The sequence below is a fragment of the Pogona vitticeps genome, chromosome 2 (assembly GCF_051106095.1).
Source record: "Pogona vitticeps strain Pit_001003342236 chromosome 2, PviZW2.1, whole genome shotgun sequence".
NCBI classification, from domain to species: domain Eukaryota; kingdom Metazoa; phylum Chordata; class Lepidosauria; order Squamata; family Agamidae; genus Pogona; species Pogona vitticeps.
This window is the reverse complement of record NC_135784.1, coordinates 184,277,394-184,294,980: the sequence shown is the minus strand read 5'-3', so window position 1 is coordinate 184,294,980 and position 17,587 is coordinate 184,277,394. Positions and strand designations below refer to the sequence as shown.

Here is a 17,587-nt window from a genome sequence, read left to right as displayed (position 1 = left end):
AGTGGGAAGGTAACGGTGTTCCGTGTCTAGTCACGCTGGCCACATGACCACGGAGGATTGTCTGCGGACAAACGCTAGCTCTAAGGATTGGAAACAGAGATGAGCACCGCCGCCTGGAGTCGGACACGACTGGACAAATTGTCAAGGGGAACCTTTACCTTTAAGATGTAAAGAAGTTGCTTACAGAAAAACAAGTCCCACTCAGGTTAATGTTTTAAAGCCACATGTAGGATAAACACAGATATAAGAGTCACACGCATTTCAGCATGTTATCCTAAAAGATAAATCACAGGGGAAGCCACAGGAGCTCAAGATGAAGGTTCAAATTTACTGAAAAAAAGCTGAGTTCCTGAATGTGCTTGAGAAAATTTAAAGCTGGAGATTTTTTTTAAAGCAAAACCCTTTGCTTTGTCGATTATAGTACTCTCTTGTGCATTACAGTAACCCTGAAATAATACAATTCAGTTGTACTTTCACCTAGTAAAACTAGAATGTTTGGTCTTCAGCTGGCCAGACCATCGCATAAATCTGTTTACTGTGGAAAATCCATCGTATTTAATTTTTTCTTTAAGATGTGGAAAGAAACATGACCACAAACGAGTTTATCCGTGACAAATTTACCACTTCATCAAAATACATCCCCAAATATTCAATAAGATTTGTACAATTTAGACAAGGCACTAAAAGACAGCAGCTTCTTCAAGGTCACAGGGCAGTATGTTTTGATTTCCGGCTTTTAATGCTTGGCAATACTGCAGTTCTCCAATACAAGCCCTTTCTTTTTCAAAACTTCCTGAAGGACAAATTATTCACATAAAAATGTTGTGGGCCCAACAGCAGCCAAAATTGTTGCCCAAGTAGTTGGATCTTGCAGCTGCAAAAAGGTTTCCTAAAATTTGACTGGGAGAGATCAACTCCCAGTACTTCTACCCTAAAACAGCTTGTCTTGTGTATGATTTGGCAACTCCTGAACTTTGAATTTTCCTCCACCATTTGCCATCCCCTGCTCCTGCGCCCTTGTCTGCTGCCTACTTACCGCACACACAACGAACACCAACAGCCATAATGGTGTCTCCCTTTGCCACAGGGCAACATTATAACGCTTTCTCTTTCTGCTGTCTCTTTTAAGAACTGAGAATCTGTAAATACCTGACTTTGGTATTGTTTCAGATTAGCTACAAATATTTGAGCTGATCTTTAGAAATAAATTTGATCAGATTCTGATCAGCAACAGCCCTGGCAGTCCTGCTCAGCTTTTAAAACCACTGCAACATCTTAGACCATTTCCATGGATGTTCCCATGATGGAGCCATTAGCATGAAGATGAATCTTGCAAAAATGTATTCAGTTGCCGACAGTGAAAGCTTGAAGTCCGGTAATAGCTCTGCCTAAGATGAGGGCGTGAATGTCGTGGGTTCCTGATGGCAAAACACAGGGAGAAAGAAATTGCTTATCAGAATGATGTATTTAAAATATTTAAAATGTACATATGTGAATCAACTAAAGGATACATACAAAGCAATTGATCAATGTTGTCTTACTTCTGCTGGATTCAGAAATTGGTTATGACAAAAATAATGACCCAGGCACCATTTATTTATATCTATGAGGACTGATAAACAGTACTATTAAGTCAGTTGAAAGTATCCCATTAGTGGTAATGGCTCTAGATTGTAGTCTGAGAATTTCTGGTTGTCTCAACAGCATTTTGCCACTTATGCCATTTGAGAACTGGATGGCTGTACCCTAACAGAAAGAGCACTAAGAAAGTATATGTCGAGGGCCACCGGATATTCCTACACAATTGATCAGGCAGGAAAAACAATGTGGTGCAGCAATCTTCTTTTGTCTGTGTGTACACTCCAGTTTACAGTACACTGTGGTATACACAAACACTTCCAATTCATTCTCATGCTGCTAGGTTAACATCAGAACAGGAAGTTAGAATCTACAATATGGCTTCTTCCCATGTTAGCAATGTTCTTCTCAAATAGAAAGAACCAAAACCAAAAGCATTGTGGCCATCAACTTTATTTCAGCATGAGTGTCTATTTACAATCCTCTTCCTCAGGCAGATAGAAAGCAATATATGCATCACAAGGTTACACATGGTGTACATGGTATGGGAATAGGAATGCAACCACAGTACCTTTTTTGTTTCGTTTCTGCATTCACTGAAACAGACTTAACACAACTACCTCTACAGAAACTTCTCAAAGTTTCTGTAGCATAAGAAACAACTCTGCCATAGACTCTTCCCATGTGGTTTTGGGTATCTGAGGTGGGTGTAGAAAAGAACCTCTCCCCAGTAACATGACAGCTACTGGGGTAATGTTAGAAAGGGTACATAGCCTAGGATCCTTTAGACTTCTGGGAGCCAACATTTCCAACCCCGGGTCATAAATGGCCATACCTGCTCCTAGGACTACAGGCGCTCCTCACATAATGACCACGTTCCATTCTTACAACTAGGTCATTAAGCGAATTGGTCAATAAACAATACGGGAGTAATACGTCACACGCTGTCAAGAAGGGGCATGGTGAAAATGCACGTGGCTCAGCTGTAGACAAGCTTGTAAGGCAATAGTGAGGTCTGTGAGGATGTCAGCCAGCTTCTTCTGGATTAGCTGGTTTCTTGCCAGGAAGTCATAAATCTGAGCCATCTTTAAATGGTTAGATTATTAAGTGAGGAGTGCCTGTACTGCCCTCCAAAATATTTTTTCTTTTACAAAATTTGAAGAAGCCTCCTCACACTCTCTAGTGGCCACAGGGAGCAACTTCATCAATTTTGTTGCTCCTATGCTATTCTAACTGAATATTCTAGTGTGCAGTGGTGCCTCACTTAACGATTGCCCTGCATTACGATGAATCCGCTTTACGACTATCTTTTTGCGATCGCAATTGCGATTGCAAAACGATGGTCTAAATGGGGGAATTTCACTTTGCGATGATCGGTTCCCTGCTTCAGGAACCAATTCTTCGCAAAATGATGTTTTTAGAACAGCTGATCGGCGATTTCAAAATGGCCACCAGGTAATTAAAATGGCTCCCCGCTGTGTTTAGGGAGAGATTCCTCACTATACAGGCAGCGAAAATGGCCACCGTATGGAGGATCTTTGCTGGACGGTGAGTTTTTACCCCACTGGAACACACTGAACGGGTTTCAATGCATTTCAATGGGGTTTTTAATTTTGTTTTAAGATGTTTTCGCTTAACGGCGATTTTCCTGGAACGGATTATCGTCGTTAAGCAAGGCACTACTGTATTTAAAAAAACTCCCTTTTAGCCTAAAACAGCTGATGCGGTACCAGAAATATGGCAACATTGTCCCATCTACACCCTTGATCAAACCCTTTTCATTAGAAAAAAAAAGCAAATGGGAAATGCTTGGTATCCTGCAGTGCTCAGATCTACACTCGGGCCCCATTGTTGCTGTGAATCCACAACACAGGTAGGCAGATTAGCATGGCAATGTATGGCTTGGGAAATCTCTTATGCACTGAATGAAGTATGAGTGCAACTGCTCCCCTTATGCAACTGCTCCCCTTATGCAATTTTTTTTCCAGGTCCTTGATGACCATGTCATAATCCCAAGTTACTGACACAAAAATGCAGTTTTTCTCCAAAAGTGAGCTTCCTAGAGGAGCAAGAAAATTATTTTACCTTCATACGTGTTGACAGCCTCCAGGTTCATGACATGCCTGATAACATGGTACTCATCGGCAATTCCATTGCCCCCCAGCATGTCACGGGCTTGCCGGGCAATCTCTAGGGCTTTCCCACAGGAATTCCGTTTTAGCATGGAGATCATCTCAGGGGTGGCCCTGGGAACACCAAGGCAGATGTTATAATGGACTTGGAAGGAGAAAGGTCATTTGCTACGAGTGGAATTCAAGCCCGCCACCAACTCTCATAGGAGTAAGAAGCTCAGTCTGGAAAGACACACTTACTTATCTTCATCTTTGAGGCGGCCCAGCTGTAGACAAGCTTGTAAGCCAATAGTGATCTCGGTGAGCATGTCAGCCAGCTTCTTCTGGATTAGCTGGTTTCTTGCCAAGGGGACTTTGAACTGGGTCCTAGGAGATACTATTGGTTGGTGAGATAAAGCAGGCCCGTGTACTAACAGGGACGTTCAACTCATTTAACTACATCATGTCATTTGGTTGCACGTAGGTACACACACACACACACACACACACAACTGCACATAGATGATACTGAAGGAACAGGCAAAACCCAAAGGAATTTTTTAAAAAAAGACAAAAACCCCATAGCACCTCAAAGTCCACAAAAGCTCACATTGAAATATAACAGTTAGTTTTTAAGGTACCATGGGGTTTCTGTCTATCCAGTTGTTTATTTTTAATTTTTTCCCCTTTGGGTTTTGCCTGATATGCTTGCACAGACTAACATAGTTTCTTCTACTAAAACTGCAACAAGGAAGAAAGGATGGCAACTCTCCTGCCTTCCTGTACACCAAAACCTCAGTCTTAGATACAGCTGCTAAAGGTTCTGAGTAAGCCTCCAGTTACAATTAGGAAAACTGCTAGCTACTGAATATTCAGGACAGAAGGTGGGAACCTTTGACTCTCCAGGAACTGAGGAACTACTGTACTGCTTCCCTTTTCTCCACCAGCCAGGCTAATTAGTGCTCACATGACCGGAATTTAACAGAAACATCTGGAAGGCCACAAATTCTCCAGTCCTGGCCTAAAGGGAAATACATATGAAATGTATGGAAATTTGATATTTAGAGATGAGCCTCACTGCCTTGCTATCTCAAGGGCTAATGGGATCCAACAGTATAGTTTAAGTGAGGTAGAAGAATGCAGTCTGAAATGGAGGATAAGTCCCTGAAGCACAAGCCAGCTGCACAAAACTCAAGACAAAGGCAGGCAATCCCATCAGATAAAGATTGTATCAGCAAGGACAGGAACAAGCATAAGAGACTGATGAAGGCAGTCCCAGCACATGCAATGCTTTTGATGGTTGGCAAGTCTTTGTATTCTCTTTGCAAGATCACCACAAAAATTCTGCCAATGTTAGGCAGAATCCTGCACATAAATGTTAAGTGACCCACGTAAAGCCTCTGGTTCCAGGGGCATAAAATAGCAGAATGCACAGGACCATATTTAATCCTTTACTGTCTCACTGACATCACTCTCAATGCCTCCCGAACTAAACTGGCCTTGCATACAGTTCAAGCCTATCAGATGCAAGTCCCCACTGCACATCACACCTTTGTCAGGGACACACATTGCTTTTAATCAAAGATGAGGAACTAATGGAGGGCTTGAGGGCAATATTTTTATTGCCAACACCCCGCACAGGCCACACCAGGCCTGGAAACAATCCAATTGGCTTTGATTTTGGAGTCTGAGAGGACCTTGGGGATCCATTCCAACCTGTCAACAGTGAAAACTGGTGTGTGTGTGTGGGGGGGCGGGCTCTAAACACAGAGGGCCCCTGCAGGTTTGCAAAACTGCCCTTGGGGACCATATGCAATCTCAGGCCTCATTTTGCCCACATCTGGTTTAAGCAACGTGTGGCCAACTGTGGCCCTCAGATTATTGTTGGACTTCAATCCAGGATCCCATTGGTTATGCTGATTAAGGCAACAGGAGTTGCAGCACTGCAGCAACATTGGGAGGGCTTGCCCATCTCTGCTTTAAATGAAGCACTGCCCACAGGGAGCAAGGGGATAATTACACTGTCCACCATTCCTGGATTGTAGTCAAAATGAAATACTAAGGATTTTTTAAAAAGCAATCCAATAAATATTTCTGTTGCTATGTATGTGCTGTTTTGTGTTGTGCGTTCATTACCTATCCAGAGTGTACTGCCTGGCTGTCTCCATACAGAATTCAGCAGCTCCCAGGGCTCCCCATGAGATGCCATAGCGAGCATTGTTTAGGCAGCCAAATGGACCCTGTCAGAAGAGGATGGTATTAAAACGTCAGATAATAAATTACAAGGATTCTCTCGATTTTGCCACCTTATAAGAACCCGTGTCAGATTCAGCAAAGGGCAGTGCTGGAGGCACACACGACATAGGAATGGGATGTGTTGGGGTGTTTTTACTTGATTTTGTGTGTGGCAGGGCAACGCCTACCAACCAAACAGCCTCAAACCAAACTGGTTTGCCCACAAGGCAGAAGAAAGTAAGAAGGCTGGAAACCATCCCCATTTCAAAGTCTGATTCAGATAGCCTTCTTCACTTATTTAATCTACTAAAATCAGCTACTGACTTAAACTTTTCGAGATGAAAGGTGGAAAACTCTTGGCACCTTTTATCGACAGCTGTGATAGACACAAAGAAACTTGGGAAGAAATTCAAAACTCTGTCCAAAATTTATAAAACCAGTAAGCCTGGTCTATAAAGGAGATGGTGCGGTCCTGATATCCAGACCTTGTCCATTTGGTTATTTTACTGAATAACTAAAAAAAAAGAGAGGTGGTGGCAGCAATAAGAAGTTTTTCGACAGTTGGAAATATTTCTGTTTGGGATTCCTACTGATTAGGTCCCGAGACAGGGTGGCTGAGGACTGTCACATGCGAGAATGTCCACATGTGGATACTTAAAACAAAGGTACAGTAAATATTTTATAATTTCTGAAGTTGTATATATTTTAACGTTTATTGCTACAATGCAACTTTCACACTTCTACAGGATTGAGTGCTTAGCTCTAGTTAAATGATCCCAAGGTAAGGAGAACACAGAATGTCCACCTGTGGTTAAAGAGTCTAGAAATAAGGAGAGCCCGGACTGAAATAACACTACCCAGCCGTCACAATGTTCCCTGGTGGCAAATTAGGGCCCTCCATCTCGTTATGTATGAGTAGAAAGGAACTTACAGCCAATCCAGACACTTTGGGCAGAAGGTTCTCTTCAGGCACCTCCACGTCCTCCATTACGATCATCCCAGTGATAGAAGCTCGCAATGAAAATTTCCCCTCAATCTTCGGCGTGGAGAGACCTTTCATTCCACGTTCCAAAAGGAAACCACGCACTTTACCATCTTCACATACAGCCCACACTACACATATATCAGCCACTGGAGAATTGGTGATCCTGAAAAAAGCCAGACATGTGGCATACCACCCAGGACACAGCTGAGGGAATGTCAACCAATTCTGATCTCCTAAACTGCAAACCAGGTCCACTGGATGTGGAAAGTAAAACAGTAAAAATTCCAGGGTGGGTAACAGAGGCTGAGCGGATACTGAGCCCTCCCAAAGAAACCCTGTGCCATAAGCCAGCTAATCAAAGGCAGATCTGTCTAAGCCCTTGCCAAAAGGACTGGCTTCTGGCCCTTGTCTGCCATTTCCTACCTGCCCTGTCCATGTTCTTGGACAGAAATACAACAGCAGATCTTACCAGGTTTTGGTGCCATTGAGTGTGTACGTCTTTTTGGAGGGACTGTAGTGGGCCCGAGTTTCCATGCTACCAGGATCACTGCCATGGTTAGGCTCTGTTAGCCCAAAACAGCCAATTATCTCTCCTTTGGCTGTGAGCAAAAAGAAAGAAAGAAAGAAAGAAAGACAATGAGCTGCTCCTCCAGCTGCTGCTGCCAAAGCGCCCCCTTCTCCTTCCCTGCAGTCAAGCCTCGTCACTTCACTAGAACAGTTTCCAGAGGATCTCTTGTGGACTGAGTGGTCTGTCATTGTAAGGAAACTCTTCTTGACTCTCAGGGGTCCTTTAGAGTAGTGGTCCCCAACCTTGGGCCTCCAGCTGCTCTTGGACTTCAACTCCCAGAAATCCTGGCCAGCAGAGGTGGTGGTGAAGGCTTCTGGGAGCTGTAGTCCAAGAACATCTGGAGGCACAAGGTTGGGAACCACTGCTTTAGAGGGTCTCAAGCAAGTCCCCTTTTGAGAGTAAGAAACAATTATTGCATTAGTTGAAGATATCTGAAGGAACCAAATGGTCAGAAAGCAGAAAAGTAAACTAAGTGGACAGATTGACAAACTCCTAGGGTACACAGAAGCATGGATGTTTGTAAATAAAAAAAAATGTTTTAAAAAAATTCAAAAAGGGCAGACAAGAAAGAGTTCATTTCCAGGATCTTTAAGTTTAACGTAAGTGGCAGAAGCCAGGGGTATTGGCAGACTGCAGCCCCTAATGGCTTATATTAAAGTATCTTGAAGACAGAGGTTGTTGAAGGAAAGGGGGGAAACCCTTCTCTGCTCAGTGCACAGATGCTCCAGTAGAAAAGTAATGAAAATGGGACATTGGCTTATCTCTGTGAAGGTCCATTCTGGATTGTGGAGAAGGAGCCATCCAGGAATGAGTTAATCTCTTCCTCAGCCCAGTCCTGACAGGAGGAATGATCTTGAAAGAGGTTAATCATCATGCTCCTTCCCAGGTTGGAAGGAGCATGACGACTGGAAAATAGCTGTGATGATTAAGCTCTTACATTAGAATCAGAGAGATAGAAGGACAATTGATGGATTTGTAGGGTACTGTGGTTTTTTTTTAACTTGTATTGATATGGGAAATAAACTCAGAACGTTCAGCTGTTTTCATTATTCTCTTCACTATATTGCTAGCTTTTTATTATGACTGAATATGAGTTGAGGGCACATGAGGTAGTCACCTGCTGAAGCTCAGCAGTTCTGGGCTGGTCTTAAACAGAAGACTGCCTTGGAACCCCACTAGAGACATCCTGAATTCCATGGTGCAGAACAAGGTAGAATAAAAAATAACTAAGGTAAAATAAAAAATAACTAAGCTTCACTCTATTTAAAAAATTCTATTTTTAAAGAAGACTGAACAATATTAATAATGTAGTGATTTACTGATGCAGTAAGTAATGTAGCAATTTAGTGATGTAGCAATTTAATTTACCTGAATAATAATGGTGGCAAAAAAAAACCCACCCAACCTCAAGCCACCCTAGTGATGTGGACAAACCCTCATCTTCACATTATACTTCTCAAACCTGTTCACTCACCCAGGCGTGGCAGGTATTTCTGCTTCTGCTCCTCTGTCCCATATGCATATATCGGGTGCATTACCAAAGATGACTGAACACTCATGACTGAACGATAGCTGCTGTCCACCTTCTCAATCTCCCTTGCTAGGAGTCCGTAGGCCACGTAGGTAGTTCCTGCACAGCCATAACCTAAGAGAAACAGATGCTGACACTCAGCAAAGGAGCCCACTCCAAGGGGGCAGCTCCCAGTTCGTAACAAAACATCAACGTCAAATAAAATGTATTCAAGATGATAAATCTCCACCTCCATCATATCAACAGGGGCACAACTGGATCACATCATAAGGACAGTTCTTCAAATGTTCTGCACTTATATTTTATAGCATTATAAAAGGTCAAATATAACTTAAGATACTCTCTCTCAGGAAGATGTGGTATTTAATCCTGCACCATAAGCAGCAGGCCCATGGACTCACACAACACACATGTGACTGCAGATGACTGAACACACCTCTGCATGAACACGAAGGAAGAACAGCTGTGTATGCAGCTGACTACCGTGCACACAAGAAAAATTAAAGAGGATTCTGTCTTTAAAGTATACATTTTAAAAAATCTATTATTGACATGAAGAGATACGAACAATCTATACAACGAAACAACTGAGCAACATATTAGGTGTGTTATGGAACTTCCCAAAGTGAGTTGCTAATTTATTATGCCACCATCAATCTGAATGACATTTAGAAAAGAAGCGCTTTGTACAGTGGTGCCTCACATAGCGAGGTTAATCCATTCCGGATTAACCCTCGCTATGTGAAAACATCACTAAACGGAACATAAAAACCCACTGGAACGCATTAAACGATGTTTAATGCATTCCAATGGGCCCTAAACTTACCGTTCAGCGAAGTTTCCTCCATAGCGGCAGCCATTTTCGCGCCCTCGGTAAGCGAGGGGAGGGCGTGAAAACGCTGCGTGCGGCCATTTCGGGCATCCGGCGGCCATTTTAGAACTGCCAAACAGCTGATCTGCGGGCATCGCAAAGCAAGGATCGGTAAGCGAAACGCTTACTGATCATCGTTATGCGAGTTTTTGCCATAGGGACCGACGCTATGCCTCCGCATTAGTGATCCCGAAAAGGGGATCGCTATGCGGATTCGTCGTTGTACGGTGCACTCGTTAAGCGAGGCACCACTGTACTCTAAACCAAAAAACTCTAGAACATATCCTGGCATCTTCTTGGTCATTTTACAACCTGTCTATGTAGCATGAATACAACAGGAAGGTGGAATCTGAATCAGTTTAAATAGATCCAGTGATAAATCTTTACAAGGGCACTGATTTTATGCTTTCCCATTCATTTCTAATTAATAAGCTGGTAAGCCAACTTGAAGATGAAGAATATTGCATCATTACCTTTGATGGTAGGGCCCAAGACTCCCAATGCCCCCATTTCTGACACTATTTCCCGGTGAAAGACTGCAAAGGAAAAAAGAAATTAATAAATGTAAAGGACGCAGGTAGGTAACAAAACCACAGGCAAAACCTGCTGTGAACATTCTGCCCTTCTGTTCTGCAGAGTTCTGGTACGTCATGGTTAGTGGGTGGGACAGACAGAAGATAAACAGGGATTGTGACCTACCAGTAGACCTCTTGAGCTTTTGTAATAGATTAGCAAAGAGAGTGCTGACTCCTGTTGGAGTAATAATAATGGCCACAATAAGCCCCTAAATTAGGTTATTAAAATAAAGAGAGTCAGAACTAGATTGTGCTGTGTAAACTAATTTATGGTGCTGAAAGCAAAAAGGCAAGTTGCTCCTTAATTCTTAGTGTATGTCTCTTCCATCCTGCACCTGTTTTGCACCTGATTCAGGTCAGTGAACCCGGGTTGCAAGGTTAAATCTAATTTCAGTCCCAGCTAGAACCGACTTATTTAAATGAATGTGGGTTGTCATTCAACATTAACAGAAGTCCCATTGATTTCACCTGGGTCTACTCTAACTGTGACTAAAACTAAATGTAGCCTAGTAAAAAAACAATTTGGGTTCTGCAATTTTGAAATCTACTTGATTTACATGGCATGCACACACACACGCGCGCGCACAAATACTGATTCAAGATACACAGCAGAAAACCTCAATTTACTGCCCTGCAGAATCAAGGCATTAAATAAATAACATTGTTGTTAGTTATTAAATCCACCGGCGCATAGAGCATGTGCCAAGGAGAAAACAGGACATCACACAGATCTAGTGAGGACTCTGTACTTTGCACCAATTCTCATGGCACAAAATACCATGCTAAAAGTGTGCAGTAACTTATTTCAAAGCGTACCTTCATTTCGATTGGCCATGAGGATCCTAGGCATCAGTTTTTCCTGGCAATAGGTACGAAATGAATCCCGGATCATTATTTCCTCCTGAGTGAGGAGCCTCTCCAGTTGTAAAGCATCTCGCCAGTCAAAACGGGCTCTTGGGACTTGAGAAAGCAAAGGCAGAGTCATACGAAAGCACTAAGTATTAGGTACAGAGCTTCCATCACTATTACAGGTAAAATGAGTATGAAAAGCCCTTCCCAAACAAGTACGTCTTGGACATGGTTGCAGCACAAGACTACAGAGTATTATACCAAATAAATTCTCCATTACATCAAGATAAATAACTGTAAATGCTCCATCTCCCCACCAATAAAGCCTTCAGATTTAAAGATGAACACCACTGCAAGACTAAGTTACGAGCCACAAATATGCTTTGTGCTGTGTATCGCCAGATTATGTGCCATCTACATCTTTTCCAGGAGGTGGATGCTGTACTTCAACAAGGAATAGTCTGAACAAAAAGAATGTGTTACCCACTGGTGAAAGGCTATTGGTATACATTATTTTTGCGTAAGAGTCCATTTGTGTTGTTAATTGTGCATTTTCATGGTAAACCTATGTAATTTTTTGTCTTTGAGGCATATAAAGCTCTACGTTGGATACAACTGGTAGCTTCTTGCTAAACTTCACATGATTGGTTATTGAAGCTGCAGTACTATACATGCCTACCTAGGAATAAATCTCATTGAACTCAATGCGGCTTATATACGAGTAGCATGTATACGATTGCTCTGTACGATTACAGACATTTGTAACAATTGTTGTATCTACATGTAATTATTATATCTTCCAAAACAACATAAGATTATAGGAAGAGGATTCATGTGATCAACCGCTGATAAACAAATAAGCAAACAGATTTTTTTTAACAATTTGTTCAATCAGTAGGTCTCAATCTTTAGCCTTCCAGAGAATGGATTTTGACTTCCATGATTTCTAATCATGGCCATGCTGGCTGAGGGTTCTGAGGAGAATTGAAGTCCCAGACATCTGGTGAACCAAAGATTCAGAACCACTGCTTTAGATTCAGAACCACTTCTTCCATTCCTGAGGGGAATTCAGTACTTATCCTTCCTAAAAGGCATCATGCTCCCAGTGGGGGAGAACGATGGGGAGATGGGAGAGAAATCAAAACTGAAAAAGCAAAATTAACCAGGTGGTACAAGCACAAAGTCATTGCTTTTCAAACTGTATTTAAAAGGACCAGGTCTGCGGAAAAGAAAAACATTGCTATAAGTAGGACTGTGACTGCAAGTCCAAACTTGAAGCTGTAAATTAAAGATTATTAAATTCTGCAAGTAACAGGAACTTGCCTACCTTTGGCTTCTTTCTCTGAAGGTGCTGCTTCTTTTTCTGTAATAAAAGTAGGGAAATTACACAACCTCCATGCACATTCACCTCCTTTCTGTAAAGAGCCCAGGCATTCCCAACTAGTGTTGGGAGAGACAGCCATCTTAGACCCTGGAGAACAGCCAACCATCGATGCAGATAGACCAAGCTACATGGACCAATGGTCTGATTTGGTGCAAGGTGGCTTCCTACATTCCCCAGATTCAGTAGACTACCTGAACAGGTCAACTAATCCCCTCCAACCCTGAAATCATCTCCAAAGCCCACCTTCCTTAGAATGAGTGCCCTTCCCCAAAACACTGTCTGGCCTGACATGTCAAACTTTCTGAGCAAAATATGTCAGTATTAAAATAAATTTGGGAGCCAACCTCATATTTTTCCAGGAAGGGAAAGACCTGTGCACACTTTCTTCCACACCCAAGCCTCTACATCAGCCCTCTCAAGCACCTCCCCTTTAATATGGTAGCAGCTCCACCATCCTCCCCCTCAGTTTTGGTAAAAATTACCCCACTAACCCTTTTGCGCAGCTGCCCGTGTGCTCTGTGCCCGGATGTCATGTGGGCCCACCATACAACGGCTGCACTGCAGGAGCCTCCTGGTAGGTACTCTGAGCGCCATCAGGATGAGAGCCTGCAAAAAGGTCCGGGGAACACAAATGTAAAAATCACAATCAGGTTTTAGAGAGCATCTAGGCTGCTCTGCTTTACTCAAAGGTCCTTCTGAACTGGTCATCCGGCCCTGTCAAAAGCAGCCTAATGCTGTTTGTAACTTAACTACTGTTAACTTAATTATTTTGTATCAGACAACAGCAACTACAGATGATAAGCATATGGCCTTCCAAATGTTGTTGGACTAAAGTTCCCATCAGCCCTAGCGCATAACAAATAATAAGGGCTGAGAGGTTCAGTGTGACAGTAAGTTGTAGATACGAACCTTGTTCCCAAATCCTGCGGTTAAGTAACAGGGATCAGGTGATGATTATCTCAATTTTCCCAGTCATTAACACCACCACGAGCGGCCAATGGGTTCAAGGGGGGGGGGTGCTGGGTCGGGGGCATTCAATGGCCCCACTGCGGCAAAGACACAGCGACCTTAGTGACCAGCACTGGAAAAAGCCCTTGGAGAGAGGAGCAAAACTGATCACCTGGCCGGCTACTTGGGGAGGCCTCTGTTCCCAAGAGGACCAGGTGTTTGTGGGGGGAGGGAGAGAGTTATGGGATGGCAAAATCTCTTGGATTCTCGCCCCCCCCAAGCAAGCTCAGGGGGGGTCTCCAAAAGGAGCCATAAGAAGGCAGCAATGGGCATTCCCCCCTCCCCGCCACTTTACCGCAACAGCCCCCACCTCGGCGACGCACAAGCAGGCTTGCGCTTCGTTCTCTCGCCGCCTTCTTCTTCCTCCTCCTCCTCCGGCCGAGCTTGACTGTCGAGTCGCCCTTTCTCGCGGCGCTTGCAAAACAGGAGGCGGCGTCGCAAGCAGGCGGGCCAGCAAGTAGGCCGGCCGACCTCGCCTTCCCCGGCAAGCCCTCCCGCGGCGCCCCCTCTCCCTTCGCCACCCTCACCCGCGGGCAAAGTCCTCCTTGGCAGCCGCCTTCCTTCCTTCCCTGCCTGCCTGCCTGCCTCGGGGGGCGAGAGGGCAAGGCTTCGCCCCTATTGGCAGAGCGCAGGAGGCGGGGTTCCTGGCACAGGCCTTGCCCGCCTGGAAGGAGGCGAGGGAGATCCCAGAAGCTGCGGAAAGGGAGACCCTCTCGTGTGTGTGTGTGTGTGTGTGTGTGTGTGTGTGTGTGTGTGTGTGTGTGTGTCACACACACGCAACGGGGACGGAGCCACGAAGGCGCCGCCACCCCAAACCCTGGCCCCTTGAAGGAAATTAAGCGTCTCTGAAAGCACCTGCGCCCCCAACCTTGTTGATAACGTATCTTCAAGATTTTGGGTTTTTTTCCAATTTAAGGCGACAAGGTCTGTGGCTAAGGAGCCAGAGGTTGCGAGTTCGATCCCCCACCCCCATCGTGCCGCCTACGAGTGCAGCCAGTCTGTGTGGCCTTGGGCGGCTGCACAATCCCCGAGGTTCCTCCAGAAGACCACTCCTCTGTACGCTCTACCTAAAAAAACTCTGAAAAGGATCTCCCTAAGTAAGAATTGACGGCACATGATGATGATGATAGTTTTCATTCATTACTTCATTAGCAGATTTTTATCAAGTCTTTAAAACTGATTTCCTTGACTGAGTCAATCCGTCTCATCTCCCTGCCTCTTGATATTTATTCTCTTGATTTCAAACAAACGAAATGTAGCAGCGAGGTACATGACTAGAAACAGTTATACAATACAGTACCTTTAATGAACCCCAAAATGTCTCAAGACCGTAACTAGCTGCCCAGTTCCTCCTCCACCTAGTTGTAAGGAACTGGAAAGCTGGGCAGGATCTGTGGCATTTCATTGACTCAATATAAACCACCCTAAATTTTGTTACTGCTTGCACACTCTATAGGTTTTTTTTAATGCCGTTGGCTTGGGCATGTTGTGAGAATGACTGATGATCAGATTCCAAAAGATCTCCTGTATGGAGAATTAGTGCAGGGAAAGCGCCCCAGAGGGAGACCACAGCTGCAATACAAGGATACAGTATCTGCAAGTGGGATCTGAAGGCCTTGGAAATGGACCTCAACAGATGGGAAACCTTGACATCTGAGCATTCAGCCTGGAGGCAGGCGGTGCAGCATGGCCTCTCCCACTTTGAAGAGACCCTTGTCCAGCAGGCCAAGGCAAAGAGGCACTCTCGAAACCAGCAAAACCAGGGAGCTGGACAGGGGACAGATTGTATTCGTCTTCAGTGTGGAAGGGATTGTCACTCTTGAATTGGCCTTCTCAGCCACACTAGATGCTGTTCCAAGTCCTCCATACAGAGCAGGTTATCATAGTCTCTCGAAACTGGAGGATGCCTAATCCTACTGCTCTCAGTCGCTGCGGGGCAGCATATACTGCTCAAAAAAGAGAAATTCGTTCACCACTGAAGACAGAAGATGGCTTTTCAAAGGGCTCTACTGTATCTCACTCCACTCATTAGATGCCACAACCCAATTTAGTCCCCCCCCCCATTTAATGTGCCACCTAAATGTGATCTGTTTGTGTAAATATTGCTAAGTTCTCAGTTGTTTTTGTCAACCAATTCCAGAGCAAGGGTATTTCTACCAGATCCTTAAAGGGCTACACATAGTCCTTTGTCTGCAGAGAGAAGAAAGCAACTCTTCATCTTCAGTGGACCTTTATGCTCTTCACCTTTCATGTTAGTCTATCTGGAAAGATAAGAGATATTACATCTGGGCAGATGTTTCCACTGTTTGATTTCCCAATTCTCTACATTTTGTACCACATAGCCTGATTCACTTATGGATCATGTCTGCGTTTTTTATTATTTTGCTTGTCCTTTTTATGAAAATAACGATACTGTTCTTAAAAAAAAACTCCTAAATTTGCCCTGTTTCCCACTGAACTTTAGCTGTCTTCTACTGTGTGGTTTTCATTCCCTGAGGTAATGCCTCAATCTACAGAGAGGACCACTGACATTATCTGGGGTCTTGAGCTGATTGCTTCCACACTTTAAAAAAACCCTAAAGGAAAGTATTTCTGTCCATGTGATTTCTTTGTGAAGGGAAACTGATTCAGTGTCCAGAAATGGATCGCTTCTTTTCTCAGAGAAGAAAATTATATTTTACATTCCTTTGATCCAGGACAGAGTGCCCTCTCAACATTATTTGGTTTGTGTTCTATTAAGTGCAGTTGCTAGAGTCATAGATGTAAACATTAGAAATATAAATATTTTATCCATTTGATTTCTATCACACTGAAATGCTAGGGTGGACACCTACAATCCTTCATTATTGGGTTACAAATGCCCACAATCTCTCACCAGGGCCAGATTATAACAAGATGAGGCCATAAAACTATGTGGAGTTTAAGAGGCTGATAATGGGAAAGGAAAAAAAAAAGAATTACTTTAAATTACTAGAACTGCTTGAAATGCAAACAATTGAGGCAACATTACTTGAAATTTTTTGTAGAAATTCTGTTTAGAATCCCTTCAGAATCAGACATCCTAAACTACAGCTTTGTGCCTGAGTAGCTCTCTGTCCCTCACCATTGGCTAAGGCTGGTTGAGGTGGCCTTTACCCATCCCTGTAGTAAAGTTTTAATATAAAAGCCGCGGTGGTGCTACACCTGAAAAACCGTATAGTTTAGCTTGGTCCATGTAAGAAAACCCAATAAGAGTTTTAAAAGCTGAAGAGCAACTGGAACTGCCAGTGGGTGGCAGCATCTCCTCTACAAAGAGGGATTACAAGGTTTGGAGGATTTAGTTTAAGGAAGGATTAATCAAGAACATCATAGAGACTTTTAAAATTATAGATGGTGCGCAGATAAAGTCAATGATTTGTTCTTCCCTCACACTATTTGAATTGCGAGTCAACCACTGAAATAGATTGGCCGGAGAGTATTTTTTTTTCACACACTACAAAATGAACACATGGAACATGTTGCCATAAGGTCCACTGGCATAGACATCTGTAAAAGAGAATTTTATGAATGTTGGGATGCTGTTATACACCCCTACTGGAGTGAATTGGCTGCCATCTTACGATATTTGGTCGTACCGTATTTCCAAATGTGGAAGCGGGTTTGGTTGCCAACTTTTATTGTGGTGGCATGGGCAGCTTAATCCCTTGCATGGGAGCAACTGTTCCCCCACCTCTGAGTTCCACGGAAGAGAATTTCCTTGTAGACGGCTAAGGCTGGCATAACTAATGATCTGTCATGGACATGGCTGTGATCTGGAGGAGTGTGAGGTACAATTTATGTGTGCTGCTCTGTCCCACCCACAACCATGCCCCATTTCAGCTGTTCAAACAGTGTATCTTCCCCAGCAGAACAG

The 17,587-nt window shown here is 43.6% G+C and overlaps 1 protein-coding gene across 3 annotated transcripts; it reads right to left on the bottom strand.

Annotated features, from left to right (window-relative positions):
* Positions 1-601: 601 nt before the first annotated feature.
* On the bottom strand, positions 602-14,358 carry GCDH (glutaryl-CoA dehydrogenase). Of its 3 annotated transcripts, none has more exons than XM_072991563.2 (12): positions 13,991-14,358; positions 13,179-13,293; positions 12,631-12,666; positions 11,271-11,414; positions 10,353-10,415; positions 8,952-9,122; positions 7,379-7,508; positions 6,856-7,072; positions 5,826-5,929; positions 3,951-4,076; positions 3,664-3,824; positions 602-1,418 (listed from the first exon to the last, which is right to left on the bottom strand). In XM_072991563.2, the coding sequence occupies exons 2-12, from the start codon at positions 13,279-13,281 to the stop codon at positions 1,345-1,347; spliced, it is 1,329 nt and encodes a 442-aa protein (XP_072847664.2). In that variant the 5' UTR covers positions 13,282-13,293; positions 13,991-14,358; the 3' UTR covers positions 602-1,344. The 3 variants fall into 3 exon arrangements, with proteins under 3 accessions (XP_072847664.2, XP_020647296.3, XP_072847665.2); XM_020791637.3 differs by having other exon boundaries at positions 14,006-14,356; XM_072991564.2 differs by lacking the exon at positions 13,991-14,358 and adding an exon at positions 13,597-13,620.
* Between the last annotated feature and the right edge of the window lie 3,229 nt (positions 14,359-17,587).

Bases quoted from the DNA above. Each gene is read 5' to 3' on its own strand.
- GCDH (XM_072991563.2), bottom strand. From the start codon at position 13,281: ATGGCGCTCAGAGTACCTACCAGGAGGCTCCTGCAGTGCAGCCGTTGT. The intron at 11,415-12,630 runs GTAGGCAAGTTC...TGCTTTCTCAAG, and splicing joins TTCAGAGAAAGAAGCCAAAG to TCCCAAGAGCCCGTTTTGAC. The intron at 1,419-3,663 runs GTAAAATAATTT...TTTTGCCATCAG, and splicing joins GGCTGTCAACACGTATGAAG to GAACCCACGACATTCACGCC.